We start from the raw sequence: 26,111 nt of genomic DNA on the forward strand, positions 1-26,111 counted from the left end.
CCAGCACATATTTCTGAAACACCAGCTTCTCTGGTGGCTCACACGGTATAGAATCTGCCTGCAATGCAAGAGACTGGGGTTCAATCCCTGGGTTGGGAAGATCCCCTGGAGAGGGAATGGCTACCCACTCCAGTATTCTTGCCTGGAGAATCCCATGGACAGAGGAGCCTGGTGGGTTATAGTCCATGGGGCCACAAAGAGTTGGACACGACTGCGCAACTCACACTCTTTCACAGATTACAAGTCAAGCAGCGAGACACAGCCCTTTAGGCAACTAGTACAGGCCTTAAGAAGAGGCTTCCGGAGACTTCCCTGATGGTCCAGTGGCTAAGACTCTGTGCTCCCAATGCAAGGGGCCCGGGTTCAATCCCTGGTCAGGGAACTAGATGCCACATACCACAGCTAAGAGTCTGCATGCCTCAGCTAAAGATCCTGTGTGCTGCAACTAAGACCCCACACAGCCACATACATAAATATTAAGAAAGAAAGCAGAGGTTTGCAATACAGGATTGAGAGGCTCAAGGGTGCTGAGGAGAAAAGACCTGGCTCTACTGGCTAAAGTCCCTGAGCACCTATTTACTGTGTGCTGGGCTCTGTGAGTGAGTCTTCACAGCAATCCTGGCAGGTAAGCCTGCTGTCCTCCTTTTACGAAAGGGGCCACTCAGCTCAGAGAGGCAGACTCATGTGCCTGGAGTCACACAGCAGAGCCAGGCTTGCTTTACAAAGAAGGAAAGTGGCTTCAGGTCACCCGGTTGCTAAGTTGGCGACGTTGGGATTTGGAAGCAGATCTAACTCAGCTCTTTTTTTTTTGCCCACGTTCTGGCAGAATCAAGCCCTGGCACCGACAGACACCCCCTTCCCCACCCTGAATCACTGATTGTGACAAACTTCCATTCTGCGGTCTCTGCCTTCCTATTGAGTGTCGAAGGTCCAAAGTCTTTGTGTTTTCCTCTCTGCCACACGGACTATGTGGAAGATGAAGAGGACGTCCCCAGGCAGGAAAGGGAGGAATGACATTCCAGGTAGATGCATTGGAGTTGAGAGGCCAGTACACTGGGCGAACTTCACGGCTGAAGCCTGGAGCGAAGGGGACACGGGTGCTTGAGGTCCATTGTAGCAGCAAATGAAGACCAGGCTTCATTTTGACTTTATACCCACACTGGCTCCTGGCTCTGGGGAGCCGATTTTGGAGGCTGGGAGCAGGCAGGGAAGGCGTCGGTGGGTTGGTGCCAGCCATAAGCCAAGAACAATGGAAAACAGAGCTGGAGAGCAAGGAACCTCCTCGGGTCATAACAAAAAGGACAGGCAAAGTGGTGGGGAGGTGGTGGAGAAGGAGATGCACAGCCCTCTCTCATGTACTGCCCTCAGGGCTTGAGGTCCATACTGGGCTGGCTGAGACACAAAAGATTTCTTGTTGGGCTAGAAGGAGGAGAAACTAGCTCAGTGGGAAGAGGGGACTGGTAATCAGTGGGCTTAAGGATGGGGAGCCAGACCTGACCCAGGGCTGCTCAGGACAATCACCAGGCCCATCAGCTGCCCATCTCAGTGCCCGTGGCCCACCTCTCCTCTCACCCGCCGGCCTCCCAGGCCTACCCCTGCTGCGAGGAGGATGGGCTCCTCTCTGCCCTCGGACCCGTGTGCTCAGCCCAGACGTTGCACGCCCCTGCTCTCCCTGCCCTGTGAGCTTCTTTCCCAAATCAGGTGGACAGGGCAGCTGGGCAAAGGAATGCTGACTTCCCCCCCTCCTACCCACTGGGTCACCCTCCCCTCACCCCATTCCCAGAAACAGAGGACAGTCGCTATGCCTGAGGCTGGAAGGCCTTGTGTTCCCTTGGTGACTTCACTGTAAGTTGACTTCCCTGAAGAGTGGTAGAGGACAGGGGGCAGGGGCAGGAAGCGTGGACCCAGCAGTTCCTTTCCCTCCCCCAAACTCCCACCAAATTTCTCATGGCGCATGTGCCCCCTCCTTAGGTACTACTCTGTCTTCGGGGACAGGCATGGGCAGCATTTTCACAGGGGGGTAACAGAGTGTGGAAATTCTGGGAGAGGAAGAGACACTGGTCTCAGGGGTGCAGTGTATGCTGAGCATGGACCTGTGGCTCCCCCACTTCCAGGAGCCTTAAAGGTAGGGGCTGGAGTGGAGGTGGACAGCCCCCCGCAGAGGCACGGTGGGGGTGAAACGGGATGCTTAAGAGCCCATGGACTTCGGCTTCTGCTGTGCCTGCTATGCTGGGGCACGGAGATACTTCCTGGAAGGCCTCCAGCTTTCCTGGGAAGGCTCTTTACCCCCCACCTCCCCTCTGGCTCCTGCACAACAGGAACTCTCCTTGAAGAAGAGACCTGGAGCAGAGGAGACAAAAGCATCTCTGTACCATCTCCCCCTGCCCCCGGGGACGGTTAGGTCAAGGCGACCTTAAGGTAGGGGCATCAGCAGGGCCCTCTTCACGGCTAACCTGGTCTCCAAGGGCCAGAAAGAGGACTTGGGATCATTGTTCCTTTCCTGTGTAACTCGAACCCACACCCGCGTAAGGATGGGGAGCCAGACCTGACTCGGGGCTGCTCAGGACATCCACACAGGGCAGGGACCAGCACAGGGATGGACGTGCCACGCTTGGTGTCACAAAACAACCATGGGCAGGTGGGACTTCCCTGGGGGTCCAGTGGTTAAGACTCTGCGCTTCCAATGCAGGGGGCACAAGTCCGATCACTGGTTGGGGAACTAAGATCCCTCATACTGCATGGCCGAAACAAAACATCCATGGGCTAGAGTGAAGACTACGCATGTGCTCAGGATAGGGAAAGTTTTAAAAGGTTGTATAGGGACACTGCCCACAGAGCCGAGCAACTTGGATCCCAGTGCCAGCTATGCACTCACTGGCCAGACTGCCGTAGATGGGACTCTTTCCGGGACTAATCAAAGGGGAGGGTTCTGGCTCTGCCTACCTTCAAGGTTGTCACAAAGATAACTGAGTTGAAGAGTTCAATCAGGTTTGCACACGAGTGTGCCACGGTTCAGTTCAGGATACATGCAGAGCGTGTGAACTACTGGCTCAGCTAGGGATTATTCTGATTCCTATCAAACTATGGCCAGTCTTCTTTTGCGGAATGTATTCCTGTGAGAATTTTTGTTTAAATCCTTCCTTTAAATCATTCCCCATGTAATGCTGTGACCTGGAGTTGGCGATGAGGGGCAGTTAAGGGCAGCAGCCTGGGACCCCAGCTCATCCAAACATTAGGCAGGCTTTGATCTTTCTGAACCCCGCCCCCTATGCCTCAGTTTTCTCCTCTGTCGTCTGGGCCCCTAAAACCACCAGCCTGCTTTGCTTTGTGGTGGGAAATAGCAGAGACCAAACCAGCGGACTGAAAGTAGAAAGAAACCCCAAATTTGACATTTCCGGGTAGTTGCATTATCTAGAGCGACCACAGTCACCTCTGCCCCCAACCCAACTCTGACACCCTTCCATCTTCCACTCTTCTTCGGTTGGCCTTTGCCCATCCTGGGAAAGTGCCAAAGCTCCTCCCCTCGCACTGCATCTCAGAAGGAGAAGAGAGGCACAGAGAAGGAGAGAGCAACGCAGACGGAGTCCTAGAGAGAACGAATCAAGAGGAGGAGAATCCCAAAGCAAGAGGATGAAGACATGCAACAGAGGACACCCAGATGCAGGGCCTCACAGAGAGAGGCCAAGTGGGGAGAGATCCAGAGGTGGGGGGAAACAGCTGTTGCTGTTGGACACAAGGGGAGGAGGGAGGCACGTGGGGGCTCTGAAGGCACTGGGGCACACCCTTTGAGGCCAATCCCTTCCATTTTGCTCATGGGTACCCCAATGCTAGCTTCTTAGGACCCAGGAGGCCCCACCCCCTAGTCAAGCCCAGTCCAACCCAGCCAGATGTTTGGTGGGTGTGGCTGCCAGCTGGAATAGGAGGCCCCCACAGGCCTTGGGGAGGAAGCTGGAGAGGCAGCTGCTTGGAAGTGGGCAGGCAGGACCTGTAGTCTGAAGCCACTCTGCCATCCCACCCTCTCCAGATGCCCAGATGCTGGTGTCTGGCAAGGGTTGTCCTCTGTCTTCTAGATGTGGCTCAGAAGACTTGGAAGCCCAAAGGATCTGCTCCCACTGACTGACCTGCTCACAGTAAGAGGCTAGAGGGCACAGGTGCCACCTCGGACCCACCCACTGTGCGGTGACGGGTTTGAATCTGCCACCGACAGCCCTTGTGACACTGACCAAGTCACTTCCCCTCTCCGGCCTCTGTTTCCCCATTTGTAAAATCATCATTATGGTTGTTTCCAGCTCTGACACTTGGCAATCACTCCAGGTGACCCCTTAGCTGTGTGTCGGACCCTCCCCTGCTTAACCCTTTGCACAGAGTAGGGGAAGGAGAGAGAGAGAGAGAGGCATTGTGTTTCCTCCTCCCTAGAGCAAGGTTTGCCCCCTCCCTTGAACCCCTTCACAGTTTTCGATTCCTTTCCTTGTGATCCTGCCAACAGAGACTGTGACTACACATGCAAGTGGGTCGGGGGGAGGTGATCCAGCTTTGGCAGCTTTAAACTTTGGGTTTTTTTCCTGAAATAAAAGAATGAAAGTGGGGAAGTAGTGAGTGGTAAGAAGATGGGGTGTGGGGGTGTGGGAGGGAATGGAGAGAAAAGGGCAAATCCAAGAAGGAATTAGGGAGGGAGGGAGAGGAGAATGATTGCCCCCAGGATAGCAGGTCTTGGCCCAGCCAGCTGTGAGTGGGCAGCCAGAAGGGCCCCTCCCTTGGTGCTGCCAATACCAGCTGCCAGGCAGAGGGGAGGCCCCAGAGGAGAGGGAAGCTGGGGAAAGGGAATGGAAGACTTCCAGGGCAGCCTTGCCCAACTCCCCCAGGGGGCTCTTGGGGAGGGGGCTGTGACCCAGGCAAGGCTTGGAGAAGGTGCTGCCTATTCCCGCAAGGCCTGTAGGCAGTGGTGAGCTTGTGAGCATTCGCGTCACCTCTCCCTGGACTTTCTGAAGATAGGACCAGCCTCGGATGTGACTGGGTTGGGGGTGAATGGACAGGTAGGATCCTGTATGGACCATGGTTTGCCGACTTGGCCCTCTGCCCACTGTGGGACCCTAGGCAAGGCCCCCTCACCCCTCTGGACTCCGTTTCTCATCTGCAAAATTTCCAGGGCTTGAAACATTTGACTGCCAAGGTTCTTTCCTGTTTCTGCTGCGCAGGGGAGTGCACAGAAAAGTCGTGGAAGGAGGGGCAGGGCAGGGGGGCCTCTAGGTGAGCTGGCAATCTCTGGAATCCCCAGGCCTTCCCCTCAATACGGCTTTGCCTCTGAGATCACAAAAGCTGTGTCCCCAACCCACACGCGTGCGCGCGCACACACACACACACGTTAGACTTCTTAAATCTAGAGGCTCAGAAGATGACAAACGCCCGCATCTCCAGCTGCTCCAACCCTTTCCTCCTCCCTTTTGACAGATGAGAAAACTGAGGCCCCGCGCTGGGATTTCCAGAGCCCGGGATTTCCCAGCCCTCCCACTCCCATCCTCCAGCCACTCCCGCCCCTCTTGCCCAGCACGGTCTGCGGCAGCTCCGCGGGGTCGCCGGCGAGGGCCGGCTGGGACTCCCGGGGGACCCCGCCGTCGGAGCAGCCCCCCGCGCTCGGCGCCGCCCCGCCTCGCAGCCGTGCTCTCGCCGGGGAGCCAGCCACCGAGGGCGGAGGCGGGGAGAGAGCGACCGAGGCTGGGAGGGGTGTTGGCGAGAGCTCGCGCGCTGTGTATGGTCTGTCAGAGGCAGCTGACCTTTGAGGAGGAAATCGCTGCTCTCGGCTCCTTCCTGTAGTAACAGCCGCCGCCGCCGCCGCCGCCAGGAGCCCCGGCCGGGAGCGAGCGCCGGCCCAGTCGCCGGACCGCCCGGCACGACCAGGTGGGTGGCCCCGGCAGCGCGCCCCCGGCGACGCGCGCCCAGAGGGGGCACCCTGCTGCTGCTGCTGCTGCTGCTGCCGCCGCCCGGGTCCTCGCCCCGCAGGCCCCGGAGCCCGACAGACGGAGGGGCGCTGGGGACGGTCCCCGGGACCCAGGGAGAGTTTCGGCGCCGCGTGGACTAGGGACGCGGGACGCGGATGGAGGGAGGAGGCCGAGGGTGGGCGCCGTCCTCGCCCTCGGTGGGCAGGGGGCGCTGTCGGACTGGATAGTGGGAGACGTCGGGGCACAGCGAGGTGCGGGGGGCGCAGCCCGAGAGAGGGAGTGTCTTGTCTCCCCAGCCCTCCCTCCTAAACACCCCAGCCACGTGCCAGCGGTGGCCGAGCCGTCCAGGGGAAACCTTCGGTGGCCTTGCCCTAGCTTTGGGCTGGAATATCCCCGCGTTCCCAGAAACTGAGACTCGGGGTTCGAAGCAGGGTAGGGGGTGTTTGCAGTCCTCCCCAGAGGGCCCGAGGGCCTCCGCCATCAAGTTTCTCTTTCAGTTTCTAGCTGTTCCCCCCACCCCCACCCCGGGAAGCCCCGGTGGGGCGAGGGGAGAGGAAGAAGGGGAGGGCACCTGACTTTCGGGAGCCCCTCCCCAAGCCTCAGCGGGTTCCTCGCTGGAGGGAAGGACGGCCTTCCCCTCCTCACCGTCTTTCTTCCCGCACAGGAAAGCGTGTCTGTGGGAGGGGAGGGGCCTGGCCTGACCGCGGTCCAGGGATGGGTGGGCACGGCAGGGCCAGGGGCAGGCCCAGTCCACGCCTGTGACGAGAAGGCACCTCCTCAGCGCTCTGCTCGCCCTAGGTGAACGGACATGGCGGGCTGGATCCAGGCCCAGCAGCTGCAGGGAGATGCCCTGCGCCAGATGCAGGTGCTATACGGGCAGCACTTCCCCATCGAGGTCCGGCATTACTTGGCACAGTGGATTGAGAGCCAGCCGTGGTAGGTGCCCCTGCCCGGCGCCTTGCCCTGCTGGTCGCTAACCATCAAGGCCCCTTGGCCTTTACGTCTCCTCTTGGTGGTTTGGGGAGATTCTGATCCTGGCTGTCCCTCACTGTGTGGAAGGGGTGGTGTCCCAGGGAAAGGGGAACAGGGAAATGGGAGTCTGGGAGGGGAGAGGGGATGTTTCTAGACTCTGATGGCTGTGGAGCTGCAGGGAGCAAGTCTTGTGGGCAGGAGCCTGGGATTTTCCCGTCCTTCCTGGTACCTGACCTCCTCATCCGAGGAGGCACCATAGCAGGTTTCTCTCTCCTGCCTTGCGCTAAGGGATGCCATCGACCTGGACAATCCCCAGGACCGGGCCCAGGCCACCCAGCTCCTGGAGGGCCTGGTGCAGGAGTTGCAGAAGAAGGCAGAGCACCAAGTCGGGGAAGACGGGTTCCTTCTGAAGATCAAGCTGGGGCACTATGCCACGCAGCTCCAGGTGGGCGTGAGCTGCAAGCCGTCTGCAGGGAAACGGTGTCGGCCTTCTCTTTCCAGCACCAGAACCCCTGGGTTTTTTCCTGGTTTGGCCACTGACTCACTGTATGACCCTGAGCTTATCTGTGCTTCAATTTCCCCCACCCCCTCTTTCTAAATCAGACCTGTCAGATTCCCTTAGCCTATGACAAAGTAAGAGACGGGGCATGTTTGTCCCCAAGAGAAGGGGGATGGGTGAAAGCACTTTCTGGGTAGATCAGGCAGAAGGGATGGGAGTAGCCTGAGTCAAAATTCTGTTGTTGAGAGAAACGAACACCGACAGATTCTAGAAAGGAGGGGATGGGCAACCAGACAGCTCTCTTGGGGCAAGTGGCGAGCGAGAGGAGCAGCGTTGTCCTGGAGCCTTGAATTAAGGGTTTAATGTAAGGTGAGGGTGTGGGAGGAAGGAGTAAAGGGGAAAGAGGAAATTTTTGTGGAAATAGGAAAGGGATGTGGATGGTAATCATAGATGAGCATTTATTGGAACTCACTTGAAGTTTTAGAGAGCCTTCTTGAATACAAGCAGCAGGGTGCCAAGGAAATAAAAAGTCCATCCCAAAGGAGGCAGGAAACAGAAGAAACCTGGGCTGTGGGGGGTGTGGGAAGGGAAGTAAAATAGGAACCCAGGGCCAGGACTATAATGGAAAGTACCTTGACCTTGGCATTAGATGCCCCGAGTCTTGAGTCATCTGCTCACTCACTTGTTTGCCTTTGGACAAGTACTCAATCTCTCTGAGCATCAGTATTCTCATCTGTGAAATGAGGATAATGGTTTCTGCTTGTGTTATAGGGTTTCTATGATGCACAAGTCAAAGGAGATGGCAGATTGGAAGTACTTTGTAACCTGTGGCTTTCTAATGCAGTGTGAACCGAATGTGAAGATCTGGGAGGGGAAATCAAGTCAAGGAGAGATAGAGGTTCTGGTGGCAGTTCCTGAGGCTTCCGAGTGGAAGCTGAGGCATAGGCTGGAGGAGAGGAAGGAGTGGGTGGCACTGCAGTGGGCATGGTGGGAGCAGAGGGTGGCCTTTGGTAGCCACTGTTGGATTCTTTCAGAACACGTACGACCGCTGCCCCATGGAGCTGGTGCGCTGCATTCGCCACATTCTGTACAATGAACAGAGGCTGGTCCGAGAAGCCAACAATGTGAGTGTCCCATGGGTTTGGGGAAAGATTTTGAGAAGTCCTTTCACCTGCTCTCCTCTCCAGACACAGCTCTGTTTTATAAATACTGGCAAGAGAGAGCACCAAAGAAATAAAACACACAGGCAAGTGTGAGAGGCCATATTACATGCAGGTTTAGATTGACCCCACACACACACAGAGCCCCCACTCCCTGGCTCTATTTACTAGCTGTGCGACTTGAGCAAGTTACTTCACCTCTCTGAGCCTCCGATTTTTTCCTATTATAAATGAGGGCAGTCACAGTATCTACTCTATAGGGCTATTTCGAGGATTAAATGAGATACCATGTGGGCAAAGGATGTGTGCTGTGTGTTTAATCGTTCAGTCGTGTCTGACTCTCTGCAGCCCTGGGGACTGTAGCCTGCCAAGCTCCTCTGTCTGTAGAATTTTCCAGGCAAGAATACTGGAGCAGGTTGCCATTTTCTACTCCAGGGGATCTTCCCGACCCAGAGATCAAACCCACATCTCTTGTGTCCCCTGCCTTGGCAGGTGGATTCTTTACCACTGAGCCACCTGGGAAGCCCAGAGCAAAGAACAGACATATACAAATGAAGAAGAGGAAGCCCTAAAAACATATGCACATCTGGAAACTCAATCTATGTCAGAGATGGCATTACAAATCACTAGGGAAAAGATTTGTCATTGAATAAATGAGGCCGGGGCAAAAGAAGAAATATCCTCTGGCGGGGTCTATGAGGAGAAATGGAGGTCTGTGTCAGAAGAATTAACCTGGGCAAGCTCAGAGAAGCAAGGCCCAGGGAGGCAGAGCAGGGACCTATTCCCCAGGTTCTGAAATCATAAAGATCTCGGACATATGCTTCGACAGTGGTGCAAATGGTACATTATCCACAGTAAAGCAAAATGAATTTCATTAAATGATATCCCTTAGGTAATGACCACAGAATAATGCCTGAAGTGAAGTCATAGTTATTATTTACTTGTGGTGGACACTGATATCAAGAATTTGAGAGGTCATTCAGTAAACATTTATCGAGGTCCTGCTGTGCGTCTGACACTGGACTAGGATGGGAGAAACAGATAAAGTCCTGGCTTCCACCTAAAAGGGATTTGGGCTGTGATAGATTCTTTAGGACTCTGCTGAGTGCTAAGTCAGCCTATATGGAAAAAGGACCCAACTCAGATTGGGGCAGGCTGGCCAGTAGTGGGGAGGGTGTCCAGAGGAAAAAGATGCCTGACTGTAATGAGGAAAGAGGGAGGAAGAAGGTGGAATGAGTTTTCTAGTGAAAAATAGCAGCAGTAGGATTTCCCTGGTGGTCCAGTGGTTAAGGCCCCACCTTCCACTGCAGGAGGCATGGGTTTGATCCCTGGTTGGGGAATTAAGATACCACATACCACAAGGTGCAGCCAAAAATAGAAATAAAGAAAATGCAAAATAAATAAATAGCAACAGTATATATGAGGGCAGGAAGGCACAAGCCATCTTATGACATTTGAAGAATTTTAAGTGTTTAGTGATCCTGGGAAGAAGGGAGCCGACTGGGCAGAAGCCAGGTCACAGAGGGTTAACTGGTACAATTCTTGACTTGGTGCAATTACAGAGCTATCTGTAAACGTAGGAATGAGTCCAGTTCCAGTTAAGAAATACCTGCCTACAAGGCAGGTGCTGTTATGTTTGGGGGAAAAATAGTCCTCCAGTCATCAAGCTGTTCTTGGACACCTCTGACGTTCTGGGCCTTGAGGATTTTGTTGTGCACCAAATGGGACAAAGTCTTGGTCCTTAGGGAGCTCACTTTCTAGTGCAGAGAGGCAGACAAGAAAGAACATGCAGGAACATGACACGTTCAGTAGGGCAGTCCTATTTTAATGTAACTCTTCAGAAGAGGTCACTCTGAAAAGGTGCCAGTGGAAGTGCCAGCCTCAGGAGGATTTAGTGCCAGAATGTTCCAGGGTAATGGAACAAAACATGCAAAGGCCCTGAGGCAGGAACTCCCTGCGTATCCAAGGAACAGAAAGTGGCCAGTGTGGTTTAGCAACAAGGGAGCTGGGGGTGGGGTAGGCAGAGGCTCCTGGCTAGGGCCGTGGAGGCTGTGAAGGGAGTTTGGGTTTTATTCTGAGAGCAGTTTACTGGAGAGGCCCTAAAAATTTGGTTGAGGACTGCCCTGGGAGCCCAGTGCTTAAGAATCTGCCTGCCCATGGCGGGGACATGGGTTCAATTCCTGGTGCCGGAAGATTCCAAATGCCATGGTGCACCTAAGCCCATGGGACACAACTACTGAGCTCTAGAGCCTGTGCTCTGCAACAAGAGAAGCCACTGCAATGAGCACCACAGCTAGAGAGTAGCCAGCCCATGAGCAGTAACAAAGACCCAGCACAGCCCAAAATAAGTAAGTAAAATAAAAACAAGAACAGCACTTGGTTGAAGGAATAGATCCAACCGGATTAGCTGAATGGCTGGATCCACAAAGCCTTTGTTGATGCCTCCTTGTACCTTCATTTGGGGGTCTTCAGGACTCCACCCACGAGCAGTTCACACTCTTCCCTCAGTCCTGAGGTCTTAGTGAGGACACAGAACGTATGTTCACATGGCTTTGTTCCCCATCATGTCCCCAGCATCTAGCATCATGGCATGGGGTCAGTGAATGACTGAAATGAGGGGCCATCATCCTTAGTAGGAAAACTCAGGTAACTCCTGGGATGGGTTGGGTTCTAGTCTCTCCAGAGAGAACTCAAATGGACCTTGTGTGGGGTACTCAGATGGAGGTCAGAACTGCAACAGAAGTTTCTACCAGAGTCTGCCAGGTCACCTATTTCTCGTCCTTTACCCCCTACACCCCTATTTTGGCAAATGACTCTTCTTCTGACTCAAAGTACCCTTCCTTCTTATTCTAGATTTGGTGTCTGGGGTCTGTAGTATTGGTGTTCCCCAAGGCCTGAGGTTTTTCTCCCATCCTCACTGCCCAGCTCACTGCTGCCTGCACCCTCCCCTGATATGTCTCCAGGGTAGTTCTTCTGCTGGGATCCTGGTTGATGCCATGTCCCAGAAACACCTTCAGATCAACCAGACATTTGAGGAACTGCGACTGGTCACGCAGGACACAGAGAATGAGCTGAAGAAGCTGCAGCAGACTCAAGAGTATTTCATCATCCAGTATCAGGAGAGCCTGAGGATCCAGGGTGAGCCTGGTGTGGGAGGGCAGTGCATGTCTGGAGGACCAGAGTGAGACCACTTTGTGAACTCCTGCAGGGTTGGGGCTGGGTCCATGTCTGTCTCCCCAGAGCCTTACCCAAAGCTTGGGACAAGTAACGGCTCCAGTGATGGAGCCCCTGCTGTGGGCCAGGCTCCAGGCTAAACCCTTATTCAATACAACCTTTACTCAATACGACTGTGTTATTCAACACAACTTTTACCATAGCCCTAAGAATTAAGTGGGGTTTCCCTGGTGGCTCAGATAGTAAAGAATCTGCCTGCAATGCAGGAGACCCAGGTTCGGTTCCTGGGTCAGGAAGATTCCCTGGAGAAGGGAATGGCTCCCCACTTCAGTATTCTTTATTCCTGTTTTGCAAATAATAAAACTGATGTTCAAAGAGAACATGCAATTTGGCCTGGGCTTCTTGTAAGTTGCAGAACTGGATGTTAACTAGAGATATTCATAAAATCCTTATATTTTATTAACCAGTATTTTGTATCTCGGTGAAAGAATGAATGAATGTGGACAGTGTTCCCCAATCAGAGGGAAAACCTAGGTTGGGAGTCCCCTGGTTGAACCAGGCTGGGGAGAGGTGGAACCCCAGGAATGCCCCTTCTTGAGCTTCACTAATAGGAGGTAAAGATGGGAGGAGGACGCGACAGTGGAAAACTCTGCTGTCTCCCAGGTCTATAATTTTCTAGTAGCTGCCATGATTAGGGTGTGGGGGAAAAATTAACCCAGAAGGAATTAACCCCACTAAGTGTCCTTACGGTACACTTTGAAGAGCCTTGAAACATGACTCATCTTCCTCCACTTCAAATTGACCCCAGAGCTGTATCACCCCCATCTAAGTGAGAACAGGAAGCCACCTTTTCCTTGTTCTTATTTTTCTGACTTCTTAAGGTAGAACCTCAGGTCATTGATTTTAGACCCTTCTTTTTTCTAATGTATATATTCAGAGCTACTGATTTCCCTCTCATTAATGCTTCAGCTGCATCTCATCATCTTGGATATGCTGTATACCATTATCATTCAATTTGAAATATTTTCTAATTTCTCTTCTGTTTATTTTACCCATACACTATTTAGACGTATATTGTTTAATTTCCAAATATTTGAGTTTTTTCTAGATGTCATACCATTATTGATTTCATTTTGTGGCTGAGGTCTATTGTTGTCAGAGAACATATGCATATGATCTCCTCTCTTAAATTTATGAAGACTTGTTCTGGGCCCCGGCATGTGCTCTATCTTGATGAATGTATTTTGTGGTCTTGAAAAGAATGTATGTTCTGAAGTTGTTTCATTTAAAAGTAGCAATAATAAATTCAATAATGTTAATGTATTTAACATTGTATATAATGCTAACATAATGAAGTAAAAAAACAAACAAACTGAGAAACCAATAACATCTATATTTTCCAAACATAATTTAGTGAGTAGAGTGGCATTGTTTTTTACATTTTTACAAATATTTTCAATGTTAGGCTTAGTCGGAGATAGCTGGATCTGGCTTTCAATCTGTTGTAATATCACATATCTTATAGCCTCTAGAAAACTCTGCTGTATACTTATAAGTGAATAAAAGAAAAAAAGGCAAATAAAGTCTTATGATTAAAAAAATAATAATAAAGTCATGATTTTATGAAAATAGTTCTGGCTTTGTGGACCTCCTATAAGGGTTTTAGGAAACCTTCAGGGGTCCCTGGCTCACACTTTAGGAACCACTGATACATGTCTTTATTGATTTATTTTTGCCTAATTGCTCCTATAGATAGAGAGGTAGCAAGATCTACTGTATTGTGTAATTCTCCGATTACTTATGTAAATATTTCCTTTATGTTTTTTGAAGCTTTATTATTTGATGCATATATATTTATGCCATGCTTATTCGCTCAGTCGATTCCCTGGGTCAGGGAGATCCCCTGGAGAAGGAAATGGCACCCCACTCCAGTATTCTTGCCTGGAGAATCCCATGGATGGAGCAGCCTGGTAGGCTACAGTCCATGGGGTCGAACAGAGTCGGACACGACTGAGCGAGCTCACTCACTTTCACTTTTAGTCTCCCAGTCATATCCAATTCTTTGTGACCTCATGATCTGTAGTCTGCCAGGCTCCTCTGTCTGTGGGGATTCTCCAGGCAAGAATACTGGAGTAGGTTGCTAGGCCCTCCTCCTGGGGATCTTCCCAGATGCTGGACCAGATCAGATCGAACCCAGGTCTCCCACATTGCAGGCAGATTCTTTACTGTCTGAGCCACCAGGGAAGCATATATGTTTATAGTTATTTATAATTAGTATGTCTTTCTGATTGATTGACCCCTTAATAATTATGGAATAGCTTTCTTGATCTCTGGTATCCCTCTTTGTCTGGGGTCAAATATAATGCCTTCAGCCTTTTATTCTATATTAACACAATGTATTTTTTCATGCTTTTTATTTATTTTTTATTTTTAAATTAATTTATTTATTTTAATTGGAGGCTAATTACTTTACAGTATTGTAGTGGTTTTTGCCATACATTGACATGAATCAGCCATGGGTATACATGTGTTCCCCATCCTGAACCCCCCTCCCACCTCCTTCCCCATCCCATCCCTCAGGGTCATCCCAGTGCACCAGCTCTGAGCATCCTGTCTCATGCATCAAACCTGGGCTGGCGATCTGTTTCACATATGATAATATAGGTGTTTCAATGCTATTCTCTCAAATCATCCCACCCTCGCCTTCTCCCACAGAGTCCAAAAGACTGTTCTATACATCTGTGTCTCTTTTGCTGTCTCGCATATAGGGTCATCATTACCATCTTTCTAAATTCATTAGTATACTGTATTGGTGTTTTTCATTCTGACTTACTTCACTCTGTATAACAGGCTCCAGTTTCATTCACCTTATTAGAACTGATTCAAATGCATTCTTTTTAACAGCTGAGTATATATGTACCACATCTTTCTTATCCATTCATCTGCTAATGGACATCTAGGTTGTTTCCATGTCCTGGCTATTATAAACAGTGCTGCGATGAACAATGGGGTACACGTGTCTCTTTCAATTCTGATTTCCTAGGTGTGTATGCCCAGCAGTGGGATTGCTGGGTCATATGGCAGTTCTAGTTGCAGTTTTTTATTCATGCTTTTTAAAATTTGAAATGTAGACAGCACATAATTGAGTCTTTTTGTATTTATTCTGAAAATCTTTGCTTTTAATTGAGGTGTTCAGTTTATTAATATTTAATGTAATGTTAAATACCCGTCTACTGAGGTCCACATTTTAATATTTATTTTGTTTTGTCCCTTTTTGGTTTTTTGTTCCTCTGTTCTTCCTTTTAATTCTTTAAATTTTTAAAGATGCTGCTTTAACTTAACCATTTAAGCTTTCCTCCTACCCTACCCTATGGGTGTTTTCTGTATCTTGAGATTAACGCATTGCCTGAGACTTAGCAGGCATTGAATAAAAGTTGGGGGGATGATTCAAGCAGGTCTTCATTACATCTGAATCCATCCCAGATTAACGTGAAAGAAAAGACAGCCCTTTTCCAAGATTAGGGAATAGGAGATTCAGGCTCTTATTTCTACCCAAGGCCATTGACTGGCTGACAGAATGGATGATCCGCTTCTTGGGTTTTCTGTTTGCTACTTGTGAGGTTGGGTTTGTCCCCATCATGCAATGTCAGTTCAGTCTCATTTATCAGGTGCACCCATCAGAAACACAGATGACTGATCTGTTTGTGTGAGGGCAGTCTCAGCTCCCTCCAGTGGAGCAGACAATTGCCTCACGTCTCCTGGCGTCCTTCCCAGAAGCTTCTGCAATTTGCCAGGAGAGACTTAAGTGGGTTACTTGCATAAGGAAGCCAGGTCCCGGTGTTGGGATTATCACTGTCTCCCTGTGGGTGGCAGGATTCCGAGTGGCTGTCCAGATTGTTCTGCTCCATTCCTTGCCTGCTCAGTCCCCTGCAGTCAGAATGGAGCCATATTTCTAAGTTCTCTTGAATAGAGTTGCTTTAGTCTGTCCCAGCCCTGTGTGTCCATAGGACCGGGTCTTGGCCATGTGACATGGCCCTCAGAGGCCTGCAAGGAGCTTGACCAAGACTTGCTGACTGACGCTCACGTCTTCTAGACTCAGCCCCAGTGAGGTCCCTGGGATGTTCAGAAAGGCCATTGGCGAGGGTAGGATGCCAGCACTGGGGACAGTGGTTACCTGTGGAGGGAGGGATGGGGTTGCCAGCAGGGGAGGGGTACGGGTGCTTCACCATGGAAGTGCCTGATTTCTTAAGCGGCTTCTTGATACACAGGTGTTTCTTGTATCATCCTCTCTACTTCCTGTGTCTTAAGTATTTCATCACAGGTTGTTTGCAGAGGGAGTCAGTGAGGCCTGGTTACATATTCCTGCCATTGATGAGCGGCCTGAGAGCTGGTGTGGAGAGAAATTGCCTCTCTCTCCTGAGAGAATCTCACTGCTTTTGTGTCCCCAGTGGCCCCGACTCTCTCTGTGTCTCATTTCCGGTTGGTTAGCTGAGCTCACAGTGACCAACCTGGTTAAGCATGTTAGGGACCTTCACCACCTGAAGAAAACCCCCTTCCCTGAGGAGAGGCTGCCAAGCCTGGTAGTCAGGACAAAGCCCACGGACCAGAGGCTTCTCACGAGGCTGTGCCCGTGAGGTTGGGGCTGAGAGCTGCTCCATCTGCCTTTCATCCCCTCATGTAACCCATTAACCATAACTGACTTCCCTCGGGGGCCAATGGTGCCAGGCAGCTTCCTGAGCATTTTCTGTCTCATCACTTAGCAGCAGCCGCTGAAGTAGATGCCTCATGATGCTCCCCTTTTACAGATGGGAAAACTGAGGCATAGGAGAGTGGGGTGACTTGCCCAAGTTCACCACCTGGTGAATGGCGGGGTTCACTTCAGACCAGACATGGTGGCTCCAAGCCAGACCATGCATTGGGTGAGGCAGGCTAAGTAGGGGGTTGGCCAGGGCAGGCTTCTCCTCAGCTGTCCCCCAGGCTTCCATCTCCCCACTCCCTGAGAGGAGCTCAGAGTCGGGCCACAGGGGCCAGAGTCTTCTCATCTACGGGCCCCGTTGCTGTGGAACCTGACTGGCCGCTGGTCAGACATGTCCCCTCGAGGGTCTTGCCTCCAGAACAGATGGGCTCCCGGCTGGACCGGGGAGGTCATGGTCGTGGTGTCCTGTCCCCTCCTCCAGCTCAGTTTGCCCAGCTGGCCCAGCTGAACCCCCAGGAGCGACTGAGCCGGGAGACGGCCCTCCAGCAGAAGCAGGTGTCCCTGGAGGCCTGGCTGCAGCGCGAGGCCCAGACGCTGCAGCAGTACCGCGTGGTGAGTGGGCTCAGCGTCCCTCCCCTCCCGCAGGGGCAGTGACACCCTGAGCTGTCCTGGGGACCCTGAGGGAGGCAGAGAGCCAGGAGGAGAGCGGGACCCAGCAGAGCAGGAGGCCCGGGCCTTCTTCCTCATGGGGCCTGAGGGGGAGAGTCGGTCTGGGAGGAGGAGGCCCTGCAGGGCTGTTCTGAGAGCCCAGAAGGGCCGGCTGAGCCACCGCCCGACCCTCAGGAGCTGGCCGAGAAGCACCAGAAGACCCTGCAGCTGCTGCGGAAGCAGCAGACCATCATCCTGGATGACGAGCTGATCCAGTGGAAGCGGCGGCAGCAGCTGGCGGGGAACGGAGGGCCCCCCGAGGGCAGCCTGGATGTGCTACAGTCCTGGTACCAGGGGTGGGGGGCGGGGAGGGGCAGGCAGCAGAGTGGTGCTGCCAGCTGCTGTTTGCGCCCACGTCTACATGAGCAGCTGGCTCCCTCTGTCTGGGCGCGGGTCTTATCCCACCAGTGGTGTGTTTGGTGCTGACACCGGTGTCCCTTTCTGTGCCCCCTCCCCTGGGAGGATGCTGGGGTGGGGCCAGGTGGCAAAGTGGCGCTCAGGCTGGTTGGACCCCAGTCAGTGTCGCTCCTCCTGGGTGTTTCTCTGGTTTTTTTGGAAGGCAGGGCATCTCTGCTGTGCCCAGTGCACAGGCGAGGTGGCTCGGGCACCAGGCCTTCCTGGGGGTGGAGCTGGGTGTGGGCCTTGTCCCCGCCTGGGCGCCTGCCAGCTTCTGGCCTGGAGGACGGGGGTGAAGCCCGTGTCCTTCCCTTGGGCCCTGGGGCTCGGGTTCAGGTGTGAGAAGTTGGCGGAGATTATCTGGCAGAACCGGCAGCAGATCCGCAGAGCCGAGCACCTCTGCCAGCAGCTGCCCATCCCCGGCCCCGTGGAGGAGATGCTGGCTGAGGTCAACGCCACCATCACTGACATCATCTCAGCCCTGGTGACGAGGTGACTCCTGGCCACGCCCCGCTCCCATCTGGTTGCCCTGGGTTGGGGGCAGCAGGGTCTTTGCAGATGGGGAGCTCTGGCTTAAATCCTTCAGTTTCTGCCTCACACCCTCCTCCCATCCCTCTCCATCCCCTGTTGCTATGGCCTCTTGCTGTCGACCTCACCCAGTATTTCTCGTGGACACTACACGGGCATTTGTCTCCTGCAACTCCTTTCAGCTGCTGAGTTCCTTTTACTGCCTCCCTTCCCGCCAGCTCCCCTGACTCACAGTGGCCCCAGGGAGGGTGGACTGTCCGCAAACCCTCCCTTCACCTGCTCAGCCTGGTGCAAGGCAGCCTCCCCACGTGGAAGGTGGGGCCAGAGTCCTGTCCCCTGAAGTGTCTCCTGTCCCTTGTGTCTCCGCAGCACCTTCATCATCGAGAAGCAGCCCCCTCAGGTCCTGAAGACCCAGACCAAGTTCGCGGCCACCGTGCGCCTGCTGGTGGGTGGGAAGCTGAACGTGCACATGAACCCCCCCCAGGTGAAGGCCACCATCATCAGCGAGCAGCAGGCCAAGTCACTGCTCAAGAACGAGAACACCCGCAAGTATGCTGCCCGCTCCTTCATCTGCCCTCCCCCAGCTCAGCCTCTGCTCTGTAGCTGGGGTCCCAGGTGATGAGGACACACGGGGCCTCCCACTCTTTGTCTAGCATTGCAATGACAGATGACTCTGTCTGTCTGGGGGTATTCCTCGCACACAGAGCAAATCAAGGACTTCACTATTAGGGTGTCCCAGGATCTGTGCTGAGCACTGGCACAGTGCTGGGATCCACACCAAACTTGGCTCCATCACGGCCCAACCTTTAGGCTAGCAGGCAGCAGACGTGAGAATTGATTACTTGCTGGCATGTGAAAAGAGAGACGACTGGGGCACCATGAAAGTGGGTCATGGAGGGGGTGGGACAGAATGACAGCTAGTTTCAAGGCTGCGGGGTGACTAGGAGGAGATGGTGAACGGGCGTGGAGAGGGCAGACGTTCGGGCAGAGAGAACACGGGCCTGTCTGGAAGAGGAGCAGACAAAGGGCGTGGTGGATGGAGAACCCGGGGTGAGGTCCTGGGATTAGGCCAGGCCACCCGTGAAGGGCGTGGGAGTGAGTGAAGGAGGGCGGGAATGAGTGAGGGGAGAGACTGGGTCCTGAGTACTGAGGCCCACTGTGTGCTCTGGGGCTAGGATGACGAAGATGACGAAGAGTTCTCACTCTCTTAGAGCCTGCCTTTGGGCTGGGAACAAGACAGTCATATACTCTTAAAAATCAGGCAGCGTCAGAAGGCAATAGATTCTAGACAGAAAATTAAAGCCAAGCAATATCACAGCGCCTGGATAGATGTTGCAACAGCACATGGATGGCCAAGGAGGGCCTTTCTGAGGATCTATTTGAGTGGAGACCTGAATGAGAAAGTCAAGAATGCAACAGGAGAATTTGCCTGGTGGTCCACTGGTTAAGACTCCACCTTCCAATACAGGGGGTATGGGTTAGATCCCCGGTTGGGAAACTAAGGTCCCATATGCCTCGGGGTACAGCCAGAACTTTTTAAAAAATTTAAAAAATAGTAAAGTGCAAAATGCATTACTTAAAAAAAGAATGTAACAGGAAGGCAAGTACAGGAGTCCCCAGGCAGCACTGAGCTTGTGTGTTCAGCAAACAGACAAGATACTGTGGGCTTGCTTGTTCTGAATGAGGGGAGGGGAGCCCAGTGAGGCCAGGGCAGGGGTTGATGGCATGGATCTTGTTAGGCTGAGGTCATGATTTTTATGTCAAGTGGGCTAGAAGCTGCCAAAGGCCCCCACGTCAATCTTGACGCCCAAGGAACTTTAACATTGGCCCCACCCTTGGGGCTTTGCTCGGATGCTCTCAGGTTGATGAGGAAAGACAGCCCAGAGGAACGCTCTTAGGGGAGGGGTCAGGGGCTGCTGTGGGGCCTTCTGGAGAAGCTGGGGCCCAGGGTGCATACAGGACAGTGCTCTGGGCCTGGGCCCAACGGAGACGGGTTCCCCTCTGCTTGGCAGTGAGTGCAGCGGGGAGATCCTGAACAACTGCTGTGTGATGGAGTATCACCAGGCCACAGGCACCCTCAGCGCCCACTTCAGAAACATGGTGAGGACAGGGCCCGGCCCGAGCTGGGAGGTCTGTCCAGAGCTGAGTCCTGAGTCCTCGTAACCTGCCACGTTCCCCTCGTCCCCTTTTGATCTCCCACCCTGCAGTCCCTCAAGAGGATCAAGCGAGCTGACCGGCGAGGTGCAGAGTCTGTGACGGAAGAGAAGTTCACGGTCCTGTTTGAGTCTCAATTCAGTGTTGGCAGCAATGAGCTTGTGTTCCAGGTGAAGGTGAGGCCTGGCTCCCCTGTCCCCTGCAGGCCACCCAGCTGACTTGGGAAAGCCAGAGACTGGAATCCTTGCATACGCTCAGTCCAGTTACCGCATGATGCTCTCAGAAAACCTAATTTCACTCTGCTGGTGCTTATTTGCTAGATTGTAATCTGGCACCTGGGCTTCCCTGGTGGCTCAGATGGCAAAGAATCCACCTGCAATGTGGGAGACCTGGGTTTGATCCCTAGGTTGGGAAGATCCCCTGTGAGTTAACCCACTCCAGTATTCTTACCTGGAGAATCACCATGGACAGAGGAGCCTGGCGGGCTAGAGTTCATGGGGTCCCAAAGAGTAGGACACGACAGAGTAGGACACGACTGAGTGACTGAGCACAGACAGCAATCTGGCACCCACCCTCAGGATTGAGGCAATGGCCAAAAAGAAATGGGCTGTGTTTTTTGTTTATTTCTGCTTTGGTTTTGCTGGAAGGGGCTTGAGGAATGGCGGTCAGGTGCCTCCCCCAAGTGGAGGGCAAGACCAGGGTCATAGGCCCTCATCCCTCATTCCCTGGATTCCCGTAGACCCTGTCCCTTCCCGTGGTTGTCATCGTTCATGGCAGCCAGGACCACAATGCTACTGCCACGGTGCTGTGGGACAATGCCTTTGCTGAGCCGGTGAGTCCCCGTGGGACCCCCACCTCAGCCCCAGCCCCTCAGAGGTTCCCAGGGCCAGCCCCAACCCCAGGGCTCCTGCTGAGTGGTCTTCTCCCACCCTTGGGCCAAACCAGTGGTCAGGGGGCAGCTGGTGTGAGCGCCCTGCCCTCAGCACGACCTCAGCTCTGTCTGGGCTCCAGGTCACGGGACTGGGGTCTCCTAGGTCTGTGAGCTTGGTGCTTGGAATCTGGCCCCTGATCTCTGCTCCCAGGGCTCCGTTCTGGGTCTCTACCCCTATATACCCGTCCCTCTGCTCCTGCCCCCCGTTTCTTTCCATTGTGCTTTTGTCTCCTTTCCTGGATCTTTCTCACTCCCCTCTGCCTCTTGGTATCTGTGTGTGTGTGTGTGTGTGTGTGTAAATATCTCCTATTACCTCAATCTTTTCCCTTTTCTTCTCTCCCTCTCAGGGCAGGGTGCCGTTTGCGGTGCCCGACAAAGTCTTGTGGCCGCAGCTGTGCGAGGCGCTCAACATGAAATTCAAGGCCGAGGTGCAGAGCAACCGGGGCCTGACCAAGGAGAACCTGGTGTTCCTGGCGCAGAAGCTGTTCAACAGCAGCAGCAGCCATCTCGAGGACTACAACGGCATGTCCGTGTCCTGGTCCCAGTTCAACCGGGTAAGGGACGCATTGCCTGCTGCCTGCCTGGGACTATCTCTACCCCTCCCCACCTCACAGACAGGCACCTGGTCCATGGGCCCCCTCCACCCCCAGACCCCTCTCCTACAACCAGGAGAGATGGGGGCTGGTGCCCCAAGGAGTGGAGACAGCCATGAGACCCGAGGCAAGACTTTGGAAAGAACCCAGAGCTGGAAGTCAGGGTCCCCGGGCTCTGGTCCTCAACATGTTACCTCATTTGCCAGGCCCCTTCCGTTCTCTGCATCGCACTTTTCCCATCTGTAGAATGAAGGGGTTGGGCAGGAATGACTTTGGAGGTCTCATCCAGCTTGGACAGTTTCTTGCACCTTTGACCCCCTCCATGGGATTGTCCCAGATCCCTGTGTCTGAGAGGATGGGCTTCCCAGGTAGCGCTAGTGGTAAAGAACCTGCCTGCCAATGCAGGAGATAAAAGAGACGTGGGTTCGATCCCTGGGTTAGGAAGATCCCCTGGAGGAGGGCATGGCAACCCACTCCACTATTCTTGCCTGGAAAATCCCATGGACCGGAGGCTGGTGGGCTATAGTCCATAAGGTCACAAAGAGCCGGACACGATTGAAGCGACTTGGCACACAGGCACTGGGTGAGGACACAGGGGCACCAAGTGTTCCCTGGACCACCTGAGATGATGGGGACACAAGCCCTAACCTGGGCTTTCCCGGGCACCCTCAGGAGAACTTGCCCGGCTGGAACTACACCTTCTGGCAGTGGTTCGACGGGGTCATGGAGGTGCTGAAGAAACATCACAAGCCCCATTGGAATGACGGGTGAGGCATGGCGGGTGGGAGGTCGGGGCTCAGGGGACAGTGGCTGGTGGCCCAGCAGTGACTCTGTGTGCTCCATGCACCCAGGGCCATCCTAGGTTTTGTGAACAAGCAACAGGCCCATGACCTGCTCATCAACAAGCCCGACGGTACCTTCTTGTTGCGCTTCAGCGACTCAGAAATTGGGGGCATCACCATCGCCTGGAAGTTTGACTCTCGTGAGTTCCCTGCATTGCCCACACTCCCGCCCCAGTGGCTCTGTTTCTCATTTCCTCATTCCCATTCTCCATCAGGCCTGTATCCTTAGAAGGGGTCCAGTGGGAAAGATGGGAACTGAGCTTGGAGGGTGGGTGGAGTGTTGTTCAAATACCCAGTCTCTATTGGTTTCCTCTTGGGAGAACCTAACATCACTACCCCCCACAGCCTCCAGAACTGCTGAGCGAGTCCTTCTTTGTCCTGACCCAGACTTGTTGGTATCTGCTCGCCCGTGGTCACTTCCTTGCCCTGTGCTGAGAACAGGGGTGGGGTAGCAGTGCAGGCTTTTACCTGGATGTCTCCACAAGCCTGGCCCCCAGCCCTACAGCTCCAATCCTCCTCCTGTGGGCAGTGGGTTGTGAAAATGAGCTTGGCCTTTTCACAGCTGACCGTAACCTGTGGAATCTGAAGCCATTCACCACGCGGGATTTCTCCATCCGATCCCTGGCCGACAGGTTGGGGGACCTGAACTATCTCATCTACGTGTTTCCCGACCGGCCCAAGGATGAGGTCTTCTCCAAGTACTACACTCCTGTGCTTGGTGCGTCTGCCCAACACTCCTCCCAACACACTCCCGGGGCTAAGCAGCGGGTACACCCCAGGAAGAGCCCAGGGGCCCTTTCCCCTGTGAGGGCTGGTCCGTGGGATGGCACAAGGCACGCAGAGGGGATTTCAGGGCTCCGTGCACCCAGGGCCATCCTAGGTTTTGTGAACAAGCAACAGGCCCATGAAGCGGAAACCCCGACCTAGCTTTCTTCCCTGCAAAGCAAACACTGAGTGCACTCCCTTCTGCGCCCTTGGAGGAGGAGGCGGCTGCAGTGTAGGGGGAGGAGCAGGATCACGCAGACCCACAGATAATGCACGGCTCCCATCTTAATCAACTGCTCTCACCCCTCTCCACCCTCAAACCTGCCCTCACAGTTGAGGGTAGGAAGCAAAATGGACAGGTTTTTTTCTCTTCAACCTGGCCCCACTCCTTTGGTTGGGTTTGTTCCTCGGTGTGGACTCTGTTTCCTTGGCAGGGGTGGGGACGGGGAGAGAGGAAGCCAAGGGCCAGGAAAGGAAGCGGGACATGGGATGAGACTGAAACCAGAGGTCTGGGGGGTCACCTGGTGACTGTCAGCAGGTGTTCAATGGGTCTGTGGGAAATCTTATCCCTGATGAGCCCCGTGGCATTGTGGGGAGTGGGTGGGGGGGGGGGCCGACTGCGTAGGGCGGTGTCTACTCCCCTGGGAGCTCCCAGTGACTTTGGTTCTCATCACCATCCCCACCCCCCCACCCTCGGCAGCTAAAGCAGTGGACGGATACGTGAAGCCACAGATCAAGCAAGTGGTCCCTGAGTAAGTGTCCGGGCCCAGCGCTGGTCTCCTGCTGCCTCTTTTCTCCTCCCCGCGCGGCTCCACCTGGCTCTCCTCACCCCCCACCGCCTCCCCTCCTATTCCCTCCCCCACCCAACTTGGCCCAGCCCTGGGGAGGGGAACTGGGCGTGGTCACAAGGGGCGGGTACCCAGGGCCCCGCCCCTGCACCGGAGCCCTAGGCTCAGGGGCCAGTTGTCCTTCCACACCTGAGAAAGACACGAAGGTGCCCCCGAGCCCCTCCCCGCTGAGGCTCCGCTTCCTCCCACAGGTTTGTGAGCGCCTCTGCAGACTCTGCTGGAAGCAACGCCACCTACATGGACCAGGCTCCTTCCCCAGCCGTGTGCCCCCAGCCTCACTATAACATGTACCCACAGAAGTAGGTTGTGTTCTCATGCAGCTCCATGTACCCACAGAAGTAGGTTGTGTTCTCATGCAGCTCCGGGGGGAGGAACCCAGAGGGCTAATGGGCAAGGACACCAGAGCTCCTCTCCGTCTGAGACCACCCAGGCCAGGTGGGCTTGGGTATATGCCCAGGTGCAGGGTGGATGAGATCAGCCAACCAGGAGCACAGAGCATTGTGAAATAGCAGGACCCTTGCTCTGGTGCTGAGTAGCTGTGTGACCTTGGGGAAATTATGGAGCCTCTCTGATGCTCAGTTTCCTTATCTGTAAAATGGAGGCAAGAGTACCTACCACATGGGACTGGGGTCAGGCTCAAGCAAGAGACTGCAGGTAATGCATTTAGCCCAGGTAAGGCTGTTGTAATGGCTTGATACAGAGTATCTCTGGGTGGTGGTGGTTCTTAGGAGTTGTGTGGGAACAGGACATGTCTCTCCTCTCTGAAGTTCCCAGAGAAGAAAATTCATTCTCTTTCCAGCCAAGGGTGGCCTACTGCCATGGGATGACCACAGGCTTGGGAGTCACAAAACTGGAATTCCAGTCCTGACTCCACCTGCCTACCAGGTGGCTCTGAACAAGCTTCCTAACATGGTTGAGCCTCAGTTTCTTCCTCAGTGGCTGTGGGGATTGGCATAAAGTGGTTGAAAGGCCCAGGCCTTCATAGGTGCTCAGTGTCTCGTGCCTGAGATCTCATGGGCAGAGCTCCTTCACCCAACCACCTGTTTTTACAGAGGAGGGCAGGGACAGGGGAAATGAATTCCCTGAGATCCCTCAGTGAGCTTGTGAGTGATGAGACTAGAACCGGGGTGTCTTCCGACAAACTAGTGACTGACTGATTCAGCTTGGTGGTGCGGGCATCTAGCCAGAGCAGGTCCTGTTCCCATGAGACTGAACGGGGATCAGGCTGGGCGCTGTCCCCCAGGAGCCTGGGGCTCTGCGGCAGGCCAGCTCCCTCTGATACCCCTCTCCCCCTCCCAGCCCTGACCCGGTGCTCGACCAGGATGGAGAATTCGACCTGGACGAGACCATGGATGTGGCCCGGCACGTGGAAGAACTCCTCCGCCGCCCAATGGACAGTCTGGAGCCCTCTCTCCCCCCGCCCACTGGTCTCTTTACCCCCGGCAGAGGCTCGCTGTCCTGAATGTTTGTTCGAACACTGCACTCCTCTGTGGAAACAATCCCCAGTGTGCAGGGTCCTATTCATTGTGATTTTGTATTTGTATCTCTGTGCATACTGATGCCTTTGCAGGCAGCCCATGTACACATGTAGATGTGCGCGCATTTGTGTACGAGGTGTGCCCACCTCGCCTCCGCAGTCTTAGGTGTGTGGCTGCCTTGTTCTTCTTCAGATGAAGGCATTCCAAGAGCTCACTGGGTCTGTCTGTGGAGAGAGACCAAGCCGCTTCTGTGGTCACAGGTACGCCAGGCAGGCAGACCTATTCCTGCCAGAGCCTTAGTCTGCTCAGCAGCTGTTTGAATGGAATTATTTGCGAAGGGAAAGGAGACAGGTAATTTCTCTAAGCTCAAGTTTTATTCCTGAGTTAGCTAGCAGCTTCGCCTCTCAGTTGTGTGCGTGGATCTGCTCTGG

At 53.8% G+C, this 26,111-nt stretch overlaps 1 protein-coding gene and 1 non-coding gene across 3 annotated transcripts; both read left to right on the top strand.

Moving 5' to 3' along the window:
• The first annotated feature begins 309 nt into the window (after positions 1-309).
• Positions 310-382, top strand: TRNAG-CCC (transfer RNA glycine (anticodon CCC)). The gene has a single exon. It is a non-coding gene; the product is annotated as a tRNA-Gly (tRNA).
• A 5,376-nt stretch (positions 383-5,758) lies between these two features.
• STAT5A (signal transducer and activator of transcription 5A) lies at positions 5,759-25,795 on the top strand. 2 transcript variants are annotated; one of them, XM_059877731.1, is made up of 19 exons: positions 5,759-5,895; positions 6,735-6,872; positions 7,197-7,353; positions 8,442-8,531; positions 11,531-11,705; positions 16,919-17,049; positions 17,281-17,432; positions 17,878-18,033; positions 18,439-18,618; positions 20,082-20,169; positions 20,277-20,399; positions 20,963-21,055; positions 21,502-21,708; positions 22,420-22,514; positions 22,599-22,729; positions 23,152-23,307; positions 24,055-24,106; positions 24,394-24,540; positions 25,502-25,591. In XM_059877731.1, the coding sequence occupies exons 2-18, from the start codon at positions 6,745-6,747 to the stop codon at positions 24,503-24,505; spliced, it is 2,226 nt and encodes a 741-aa protein (XP_059733714.1). In that variant the 5' UTR covers positions 5,759-5,895; positions 6,735-6,744; the 3' UTR covers positions 24,506-24,540; positions 25,502-25,591.
• Positions 25,796-26,111: the final 316 nt, after the last annotated feature.

This window comes from Bos taurus, chromosome 19 (assembly GCF_002263795.3).
Source record: "Bos taurus isolate L1 Dominette 01449 registration number 42190680 breed Hereford chromosome 19, ARS-UCD2.0, whole genome shotgun sequence".
Lineage (NCBI taxonomy): Eukaryota > Metazoa > Chordata > Mammalia > Artiodactyla > Bovidae > Bos > Bos taurus.